General features: G+C 46.0%; 1 protein-coding gene across 4 annotated transcripts in view; it reads right to left on the bottom strand.

The window, feature by feature from the left end:
* ACSS2 (acyl-CoA synthetase short chain family member 2) overlaps window positions 1–6,862 on the bottom strand; it is a 52,158-nt gene extending 45,296 nt beyond the window's left edge. For 3 of the 4 annotated variants that reach the window (XM_032295166.1, XM_032295165.1, XM_032295164.1), the window contains exons 1-2: window positions 6,465–6,862; window positions 318–513 (exon numbers count right to left, since the gene is read on the bottom strand). In XM_032295166.1, the coding sequence (XP_032151057.1) occupies window positions 318–513; window positions 6,465–6,684 (416 nt within the window). In that variant the 5' untranslated portion in view covers window positions 6,685–6,862. The remainder of the gene's footprint in view (window positions 1–317; window positions 514–6,464) is intronic. The other variant, XM_032295167.1, reaches the window with a different exon arrangement.
* Between the last annotated feature and the right edge of the window lie 3,728 nt (window positions 6,863–10,590).

Genomic DNA, 10,590 nt, shown 5'->3' on the forward strand with positions numbered 1-10,590 from the left:
AAAACCCAATACTACTTGTCTTCCAAAGCAAGAATTAGGAAGAAAGCTACTCAGTCCTGTTCTCTTCCATTTGCCAATGTCCCTTCTTCCTCTTCAACTGCAAAGCCAAGAACACTAGACTAGAAGTCGGATCACTTGGCTTTGTCAACTCTGTCACATACTAGTTACGTGATCTGAAGGAAGTCATGTAACTTCCTTGAGGTATTTTTCCTCACCTGAGACATTAAGTTGATGACACTATGCTTACTCTACTGGGTTGTTGTAAGTATCAAGTGAGTGTTTTTATCTGCCATCAAGCATAAGATAGATATTTTTACCAGTAAAAAGCAACTTTATCTCCAAGCTTTTTCTCATGGACATTTCGATCTAGTACATTGTAGCAGATGTTGGTAATTGCTCCTTTCATCCACTCAATGAAGATTTTCCCTTTAGTCACATCAAAGTTGTACTGAAGGAATGGGCCGGGGCACGGAGTCTTCCAGTAAAATTCCTTGGCAATGTCTCCCCAGAATTCTGCAACAGAAAGGGAAGCCCAGATATCATTAATCTTCTCAGACATATTTAGCCTCAGAAGGCTTACCAGTTTATACCCAGGACGAAGTTACAATTTCTCTACCCTAGGACCCATCACCTGGGTCCCTTCTTTACCTGTCTAATCTTAGCACCTACCACTCTTCTAACCCGTCTTCTATTGCCCTGGGCTAAATCTCAACTCAAACTCTTCCCTCTGTCCTCAAGACTGCCTACTCATTTTTTAACATCTATTAAAATCAGAACCACCTAGTACTGGCACAATGTCTAGCACAAAATAGGCAATCAGTAATTTTTTGTTGCTGTTGCCCAGGCTTGTCTTGAACTCCTGGACTCAGCTATCCTCCTGCCTCAGCCTCCCAAGTAGCTAGGACTATAGGTACACACCACTGAGCTCTGCTGAAATCAGTACAATTTTTTTTCATCTATCTAACTAGATGAAAGTGACTTTTAAAACAAAGTAATTAGTGAAAGGAAGAAATTCTTTACCCACAGAACCTTCAATGACCATCTCTTTCTTCTTTTAATTTGTGAATTCTCTCTCAGCAGTTATATATTGAGCATCTCCTTCTCCAGCTTCTACTTGTATAAATATTATTCACTATGTGCCAAATGTTTCTTTAAGTTTTTTATACGTATTATCTAATTTAGTCCTTACAACAACTCTAAAAGGAAGGCTTTTCTCATTTTATAAACTTGAAAATCAAGAATCATAGAGGTTAAATAACTTGTCTAAGGTTACACAATTACTAAGTCAAGATTTGAACTTCCCTGAGACATTTTTGCTAAAATCTAAAACATGAATAGAAGTTTTTCTCCACTCCCATATGAAGAAAAGAGACTACTCTGAGATGGGAGAGAACCAAGAGTATGTGTTAGGAGGAACTCCTTGAGGCCGAAACACTGAGAATAAGGGAAAGAATATGAGGAATTGATGCATAAACTGGGCAAATCATGTAATTCTGTGTATAATAAGGAATTTGGCATATATCCCAAGAGCAATGAAAATCCATTGAATGGCCTTAAGCACCAGAGTGACATGATCAAATTTATATTCTTAAAATATCTGCCTGGCTATTCTACAGAAAATGTACTCAAAAGGTAAGCCATATGAATGCAGAGATTTTAGGATATTTTGAGTACTGAATCAAGAGTTGGAGGAGGCTTGGCGCAGTGGCTCATGCCTGTAATCCTAGCATCCTAGCACTTTGGAAGCCTGAGGTAGGCAGATCACCTGAGATCAGGAATTTGAGACCAGCCTGGCAAACACGGTGAAACCCTGTCTCTACTAAAAATCAAAAAAATAAAAAAAAAAAAAAAATTAGCAGGATGTGGTGGCAGGCGCCTGTAATCCCAGCTACTCAAGAGGCTGAAGCAGGAGAATCGTTTGAACCCAGGAGGCAGAGGTTGCAGTGAGCCGAGATTGCACCACTATACTTCAGACTAGGTGACAGAATGAGACTCTTTCTCAAAAAAAGAGAGAAGCAATTAGAACCATAACAATGGAAGTAACCTTACAGATTATCACCCCCTCATTTCATAAGAAATTAAATTCACAGAAGCTAAGTCATTTATTTTAGGTTATACAATTTAGAGTTTATACAATCTAGTTGGAGAGAGAAGATTAACACATGAAATATTTTAATGTATAAGACAGAATATAATTGAAAGTTAAATCACATAGTGTACAACCTTGTGATGTATTAAAGAAATCCAGATTAAATCAACCTCAAGATGCCATTTCATACCTGTAAAACTAGCAAAAATTAAAAAAAAATATTAAGCCCAACGTCTGGGTGGCCCTGGGAAAACAGACACTTTTATACAATAGTGGCATTGTAAGAATTGGCACAATCTTATTAGATAGCAAGGCAATGCATGATAAGAGCCATAAAACTTTTTTTTTTTTTTTTTTTTTTTTAGTTTTGGAGTCTCACTCTGTCACCCAGGCTGGAATGCAGTGGCACGATTTCAGTTCACTGCAATCTCCATCTCCCTGGCTCAAGTGATCCCCACACCGCCCCTCAATAGCTGGAACTACAGGAGCGCATTGTTTGTTTGTTTGTTTATTTGTTTTTTGTAGAAAACAGGGTTTGGCCATGTTGCCCAGGCTGGCCTCAAACTCCTGAGCTCAAACAATCCACCCACCTTGGCCTCCCAAAGTGCTGGGATTACAGGTGTGGACCACCACACCCAGCCATAAAACTTCTTATACCCTTTTTTCTGCTATCTCAACTTTGAGGAATAGACTTAAAGAAAATAATCACAAAGAAAAAAAGTGAGTACTAAAGAGGTATTTATAGCAACACTATAATAATGAAACTGGAAGCAACCCAATAGCCCAACAATAACAAACTGATGAAAACTAGTAATACAAGTAGTAATACAATAGAATAATAAATGACCATTAAAGAGAAAGCAAATGAAAGCTGGTATTTAGTAAATGCCATTCATGTATCAGGGACTGGACTAATCTCATTTAATGTTTAAGACATTATGGTCTTACAAAGTATATATTCATTATCCTAATTTTATAGATGAGAAAACTGAAGCTCAGGAAGCATAGGAAACTCTGCCAAGAACCACATAGCTAATAACCAGAATACAAACAGTCAAAAATATTTTTAAGTGATAATAGTAGGCACATAGTATAATCCCAGCTACTCAGGAGGCTGAGGCAGGAGAACTGCCTGAACCCAGGAGGCGGAGGTTGCGGTGAGCCAAGATTGCGCCATTGCACTCCAGCCTGGGTAACAAGAGCGAAACTCCGACTCAAAAAAAAAAAAAAAAAAAAAAACTATTTATAAACAACATTTATGTACATCAACAAGGAATGAAGAAAACTGAGGTGTTTTTATTTTTGTTTTCAGACAGGGTCTCACTCTGTCACCCAGGCTGGAATGCAATGGCTCAATCTTGGCTCACTGCAACCTACTCCCCTCTGGTTCAAGCAATTCCTATGCCTTAGCCTCCTGAGTAGTGAGATTACAGATGAGCGTCAACATGCTTGACTACAAAACTAAGCTTTATGCACACATAGTTTTTTGAGGTTTTTGGGGGTAAAGGTGTGTGTGTCAGAATCTGGGTGTTTCATTGGCATGCACTCTAAGTACTAAAGATACTCAGAAGAAGAAAAAGGTGAGCATGAATTGGGATGATCAGGTAATGCTCTATTGGAACTGGTGGAGTTTGACTAGGTAGAGAGAAACAGAAGGAAATGGACAAAGGCAAGAAGGTGGGAATAGGTGTGTATCCAGGATGTCAAGGAGAATGATCTATCTAGAATGAGGGGAGTGCTAGCAAGCAGTGGGAGATAAGGATAGAGAGGTGGGGTAAAGCTAGATTATCTGGAGGTCTTAAAACAAAAGCAGAATTTTAATTAGAAATTGCCAGAAACAGGGAACTATTGAAAGTTTTTGCAGTGACATATGAAAGCAGTATTTCCATAACTTCATTCTAATGGTAGTTTGATAAATCTACTAGAAAGACTGAAGGTGGTGAAATTAGGCAAGAGGGAACAAATTAGGAGGCTGCTTTTGTGGTAGAAATTCTGTACTTGACAGCATTTGGTGAAATGCATTCTGTGGGGTCATAGAAGAGGAATAGCATTGTTATTAGGATATGGATTCTGCAGTCAAACTGCCTTGGTTCAAATCCCAACTTCACCACATTACACTTTATTGAAACTTGTCTTGCATTACTCAGTAATTGCTTTATATTGTATCAGACTAACTACTATTTATTAAATGTCTACTGTGCATCAGGCATGCTATAGTGCACACTTGTTACACACTTTTGTCCTCATACAAACCTATTAGACAAATATCATTAGTCCTATCTTACAGAGGGAAGAAAAGGAATCTCAGATAGGCTTAAAAATATGCCTAAGGCTGGGCATGGTGGCTGACACCTGTAATCCCAGCACTTTGGGGAGCCCCAGGCAGGTGGATCACCTGAGTTCCGGAGTTTGAGAGCAGGCTGGCCAACATGGCAAAACCCTGTCTCTACTAAAAATACAAAAATTAGCCAGGCATGGTGGTGCATGCCTGTAGTCCCAGCTACTCAGGAGGCTGAGGCAGGAGAATCACTTAAACCCAGGAGGTGGAGGTTGCAGGAAAAAAAAAAAAATCTGCATAAGACCCCACAGTAAGTAAATAGCAGAGCCAGGGTGTAAATCCAGATTTTTCTGGATTTGATTCCTGGCCCGTGCTTGTCCCACAACCAAACATCATGCTGCCTCCCAATGGGGGTGCAATTTAACTCCTTGGCCAGGTGCAGTGGCTCATGCACATGTAATCCCAGCACTTTGGGAGGCTAAGGTGGGAGGAAGGCCTGAGGCCAGGAGTTTAAGACCAGCCTGGGCAACATGGCAAAACCCCGTCTCGCCAAAAAATATAAAAAATTAGCTGGGCATCATGACGTGGGCCTGTAGTCCCAGCTACCCAGGAGGCTGAGGCAGGAAGATCACATGAGCCCAGAAGCTGGAGGCTATAGTGAGCCTAGATTGGCCAACTGCAGTCCAGTCTGGGTGACACAGTGAGACCCTGTCTCCAAAATTTAAAAAAATTATATACATATATAACTCCTTTACCCAGACTGAGGATGACAGTAGGGGATTTTCCTCATACTTTTTTTTTTTTTTTGAGACGGAGTCTTGCTCTGTTACCCAGGCTGGAGTATAGTGATGCTACCTCAGCTCACTACAACCTCCGCCTCCCGGGTTCAAGCAATTCTCCAGTCTCAGCCTCCTGAGTAGCTGGAATCACAGGCACGTGCCATCATGCCCAGCTAATTTTTGTATTTTTAGTAGAGATGGGGTTTCACCATGTCAGCCAGGATGGTCTCAAATTCTTGACCTCAAGTGATCTGGCTGACTTGGCCTCCCAAAGTGTTGGGATTACAGATGTGAGCCACCACGTCTCTACTAAAAATACAAAATTAGCCTATTTTCATCATACGTTTTAACAGACATGGAACCATCTATCAGAACTTTTGAATTATTATTAATACAATCCCAGCCCAAGTTAAAAAAAACCAAACTTCATGTTGGTCAGGCTGGTCTCGAACTCCCAACCTCAAGCGATTCACCCGCCTCGGCCTCCCAAAGTGCTGGGATTATAGGCGTGAGCCACCATGTCTCTACTGAAAATACAAAATTAGCCGGGCATGGCGGCGCATGCCTGTAATTCCAGCTACTTGGGAGGCTGAGGTAGGAGAATCACTTGAACCCGGGAGGTGGAGGTTGTGGTGAGCTGAGATCGCGCCATTGCACTCCAGCCTGGGCAGTAAGAGGGAAACTCTGTCTCAAAACAAACAAACAGACAAACTTGACATGGTAATAACTCGTTCAGTCTTATACCGCGTAATTTCCATTGGGATGTCTGATATGCTAAAAATAGCTCTGGGACCCCATTATCAATCTGAGGATCCCAAGATGGGAACCAGTCCCATTATTGTCCTCAACAGTTTACAAAGGACTCAGGAGGCAGTGGCTGAGCTGGTGTGAAAGGGAAGCAAAGAAAGTTCTACTCGTGGCCCTCCTCTCCTCAAGGCTCCCGTCGCCCCATGGAGACCCTCTTTTCACCTCAGAAACTCCCTTCTCTTCCCACGAAACTTTTACTTTCCTGGCCAACCTCCCCGTCCCAACCTCAAGGAACCTCACTTCTTCCCTCACGGAATCCCGCGTCTCCTCGCAAAAACCCACATCTCCCCACCGACCCTCCGAGTCTCCAGGGAACTCCCCAGCTCCCAGGGAACCCTCATCTCCTCCCGGAATCCCTTTTCCATCTCCTCAAAGAACCGCAATTCTTCCCTCACAGAACCTCCATCTTCTTACGAACACCTCAGCTTCCCAGGAGAGCCCGCGACTCCCCCAGGGAGCCCCCACTCCTCTCCTCACTGACACCCCCAGGCCCGCCCGGGCCGGGCCTCACCCCGCGGCTCCTCCACGGAGCGCCTGTGCAGCTCGCGGTAGCGCTGCAGAGAGGGGACGTGCGCGGAGCGGCTGACCTCAGGCGGCGGAGACCAACTCCGCGCCCGGCCGCCGGCTCCAGCTTCCTCCTGGCCCCGGCTCTCGCTGCCGCTCCGGCCCCGTTCCTCTGGAAGCCCCATCACGTCAAGTTCCTGGAACCGTGGCCGCCTTTGCGGTCGCATGAGGTGCCGGGACTAGGAAAACAGGCCGACCTAGAGGCGGGGCCTCCGGGAAGAGGAGGGGCCTGTGAGTGAGGGCGTGGCTTAACCTGGCTTGTGAGCGTGGCCAGAGGGGTGGGGCCATCCCTGGTGGGGTGGGGCCATCCCTGGTGGGGGCGGGATCGGGGTGATTAAGGACAGAAATACCAGGAGAAAAAGTCGAAGGATAGGGGCGGAGCTGACTTGCCCGAAGGAGAGACGCCCTAGAGTGAAGCAGAAGGGGCGGGGCCTGGCGTGACAAGGGAGAGGGTGGGGCCGTGGAATGACAGGAGGGGCGGGGCCAGGCGTGACAGGAGAGGAGGTGGGCCCATGGAGTGATGGGGCGTAGCCTGGCTGGTTGTCACAGGAGAGGAGGCAGAGCCATGGAGTGACCAGAATGGGATGGGTCTTGGAGTGACAGTTTAGGGGTTGGGTTAGGGCGGGGCTCGAGCGGGAAGGGGCTGGACTAAGAAGAGGAGTTGAGTCAGTTCCATCGCGGAGGCGCCCCTTGATCTGATTGCACAGTCCTGACTGTCACCCCAATGAGTTGGAAAGCCAAGTGGGGTAGGGTCCCTTCCAGGTGACACCCTTCCCTCCAGGTCCCCCCTCTCTTAGCCACACCCACATTCCGACCTCCGGAAAAACGTCTCCCACGACCTTGAGGGCATGCTCTGGCAACAGCACCCCCTCTCTGCTCACCCTGGAACCAACTCAAATTTTCTCCCTCTTATGAGGACATGTCTTCAATCTCCTTGCCTTCACAAATCTCCATCCAGATCTAAAGTACAAGACTCAATAAGTGAAGACTAGGAGACACCTTCAGGTTTTTGATAATAAACCTACCTCCCAACTGCACAAATGAAACCCAGGAAAGGGAAGGAACTTGTGCAAAGTCACAGAGCAAATAACGACCAAGTTAGGGCCTTGGCTCCAGCTTTGGTTTTACTTCCTCATCAGGCTTGAAGCTAAGGCTTGTAAAATATCAAAGTCTGTGCAAGTACAAAAAATCATTCATATTCTCTTTTTTAGTTGTTTTTGTTTTGAGACGGAGTCTCTCACTTTGTCTCCCAGGCTGGAATGCAGTGGCATGATCTCAGCTCACTGCAACCTCTGCCTCCAGGGTTCAAGCAATTTTCCTGCCTCAGCCTCCCAAGTAGCTGGGATTACAGGTGCGCACCACCACGCCCAGCTAATTTTTGTATTTTTAGTAGAGATGGAATTTCACTATGTTGTCCAGGCTGGTCCTGAACACCTGCCCTTGGGTGATCTGCCCACCTCGGCCTCCCAAAGTGCTAGGATTACACACCAGCCCACATTCTCTTCTTTCCTTCACAATCTCTTTACTTCACAGAGGGAAACCCCCACCACCATTACCACAATCTGGGCTTAATTACCTCTAGCTTTCCTCTAGCCCCTCCACCCCAGAAAAAAAGTCAGGCAGGACCCTCCTCCATCTCTCACCTGCATCCACCACCAAGAAGGGCCCACCTCACCCATCATTTCACAGACTGGCTGTCAAGACAGGAAGGATTCTTAAATGTCTAACTCCAAGAGTGAATCTGAGGCCTGAAGCAGGCATCTCCCACCTGCTGAAGCCTACACAGGCCTTGTGACCCCATCTAGCCCAGCCTCCCTTCCTATCTACTTCCCTGCTTTTTGCCCAGCTGACCGTAGACCTTGCACACCCTAAGCTTAAAAAAAAAATCTTGGCCAGTTGCGGTGGCTCATGCCTGTAATCCCAGCACTTTGGGAGACTGAGGCAGACGGATCACAAGGTCAGGCGTTCGAAACTAACCTGACCAACATGATGAAACGTCATCTCTACTAAAAATACAAAAATTAGCCGCGCGTGGTGGTGCATGCCTGTAATTCCAGCTACTCAGGAGGCTGAGGCAGGAGAATTGCTTGAACTCGGGAGGCAGAGGTTGCAGTAAGCCAAGATTGTGCCACTGCACTCCAGCCTGGGTGACAGAGCAAGACTTTGTCTCAGGAAAAAAAAAAAAAAAAAAAAAAAAAAACACAGAAGCCCAAGACTCTGCTAATCCTGAGAGGGGAGGGAAGGAGGGAATCTCGGGGCCCACTGACAGAGTACAGACCTCTCAGAGTGGACATGGACCCCACTGAGGGGACAGATAATTCATTGAGGAGACATCCACTGCACCGAAGGGGCACACACTTCATGACAGTACATGGGCTCCACTAAGAGAGCACAGATGTTGCTGGGGGTTCTCAGACCTGACTGAAGGGCCCTGAGCCCTGCTAATAGCATATGAATGGCATTGAAGGGCACTTACCCTAGTGAGGAGACATGGATGCAGAGGATATAGACTTTACTAAGGAGACATGGACCCTACCAGAGGACTCAATCCCCACTGAAGAGCCGCCAACTACACCGGAAGTGGACATTACTGAGAAGGTATAGACCTCCTTGAGTGGGGAAAGGTCCCACTGGAAGGATTAGACCTCAGGGTAGTGTAATAGACCCTACAGATGTCACTGAGGAGGTAAGAACTCTCTGGGGTGGGGAGAGGCACACACAATGGGTGCACATTCACCGATAGACTGTTACCCTCTCTAGGCACTCCTACCATGCAGCTCTGAGCAGCCCTCCTTCCTATCCTCTTTCCCAAGTCCTACTCTCAAACCCGAGAGCCGTTCCTGACACACGGCTTCTCCCTCCTGTCTATAGTTGGTACTGCAGCCGTTGTGTCTATAGTAGATTTTTCAAGCACTTCAGGCCATCTCTGAGACTGAAGTCTGGGGTTGGGAAGAGAAGGGATGTGTGTATAGAGCCCCCTCTCTCTTCCTGTGGACTTCACAATGAAAATTTGGACCAGCGACCTCGTAAGAGAAGGAGGTTTCCTCATCCTTGGATATGGAGTAGTACAAGCTGTAATGTGGTTGAAATTTCTGAGTGGAGAGAGGATGGATGGGTTTGGAGGGAATGAATCTACCAGATTAAGGCAATGATGATGACGATGATTATGGCATTTATTGAGTGGGCAAATACTCAATAAATGTATACCCAAGCCCTATACTAATCGCTTTCCATTCTGTTACTTGATCCTCTAAAATGGGTACCATTATTCTTTCCATTTCACAGATGCAGAAACTGATATGGAGATTAATTGTCTTGCCCAAGATTACAGTATTTTTAGTGGTAGCAGAATAGGACCCAGACATCCAGACTATAGAGACCTATTCCCACCTTGCCCCACTCCTGCCCTACCACAACTACCACCATTCCTTCTTTCTCAAAGTGTCTTTTCCAGAACCATATCAAAAACTCTTAAAATGGTGGTAAATATTCAAGTTCCAAGCACCTCATCCCAGCCTACTGAATCATGATCTCTGGACTGGAATCTGGGAATCTTCTTTCAAAGATCCTAACACACACTTAAGTTTGAAAATTACTCTCCTGTGCTAATAGGTCAGGGGTCCCAGAATAGGTCGCAGTTGAAAGAGGAGTCAGAAGTGTCAGGGTGCAGGAAGGGAGCTGATGTCAAAGAAGCGCATCTGTTGTCCAAGGAGAGTCTGCAGTCAAAGAGGCCTGGGGATGAACCATGGGTTGGGGTTTTCAAAGGAGTCTGGGGTGAAGACAGTCTGAAGTCCAAGGAGAGGTCCAAGATAGGAGAAGGAGTCTAAGATCGGAGGAGGAGGATCTCGGAGTTCAAGGAGGAGTCTGGGGTTCGAGGAAATTGGGGTCAGAGACAGGCTCTGGGGTCGAGAGGGATTTGCGGTCAGTGAAAGGATCCGTAGCCCGAAAAGGAAGCCTGGGGTTTGAGGAGCATACTAGCTGGATTCAGACTGGAAGGAGGGAGGGTTTTGGTCCCTGGGCTGCGTAAAGTGCAGAGCCACTGAAGCCTCGCTTGCCGCGCGCTCTCCTCTCGA

The sequence above is a fragment of the Sapajus apella genome, unplaced genomic scaffold (genome assembly GCF_009761245.1).
Source record: "Sapajus apella isolate SASKATOON/1434 unplaced genomic scaffold, GSC_monkey_1.0 scaffold33, whole genome shotgun sequence".
NCBI classification, from domain to species: domain Eukaryota; kingdom Metazoa; phylum Chordata; class Mammalia; order Primates; family Cebidae; genus Sapajus; species Sapajus apella.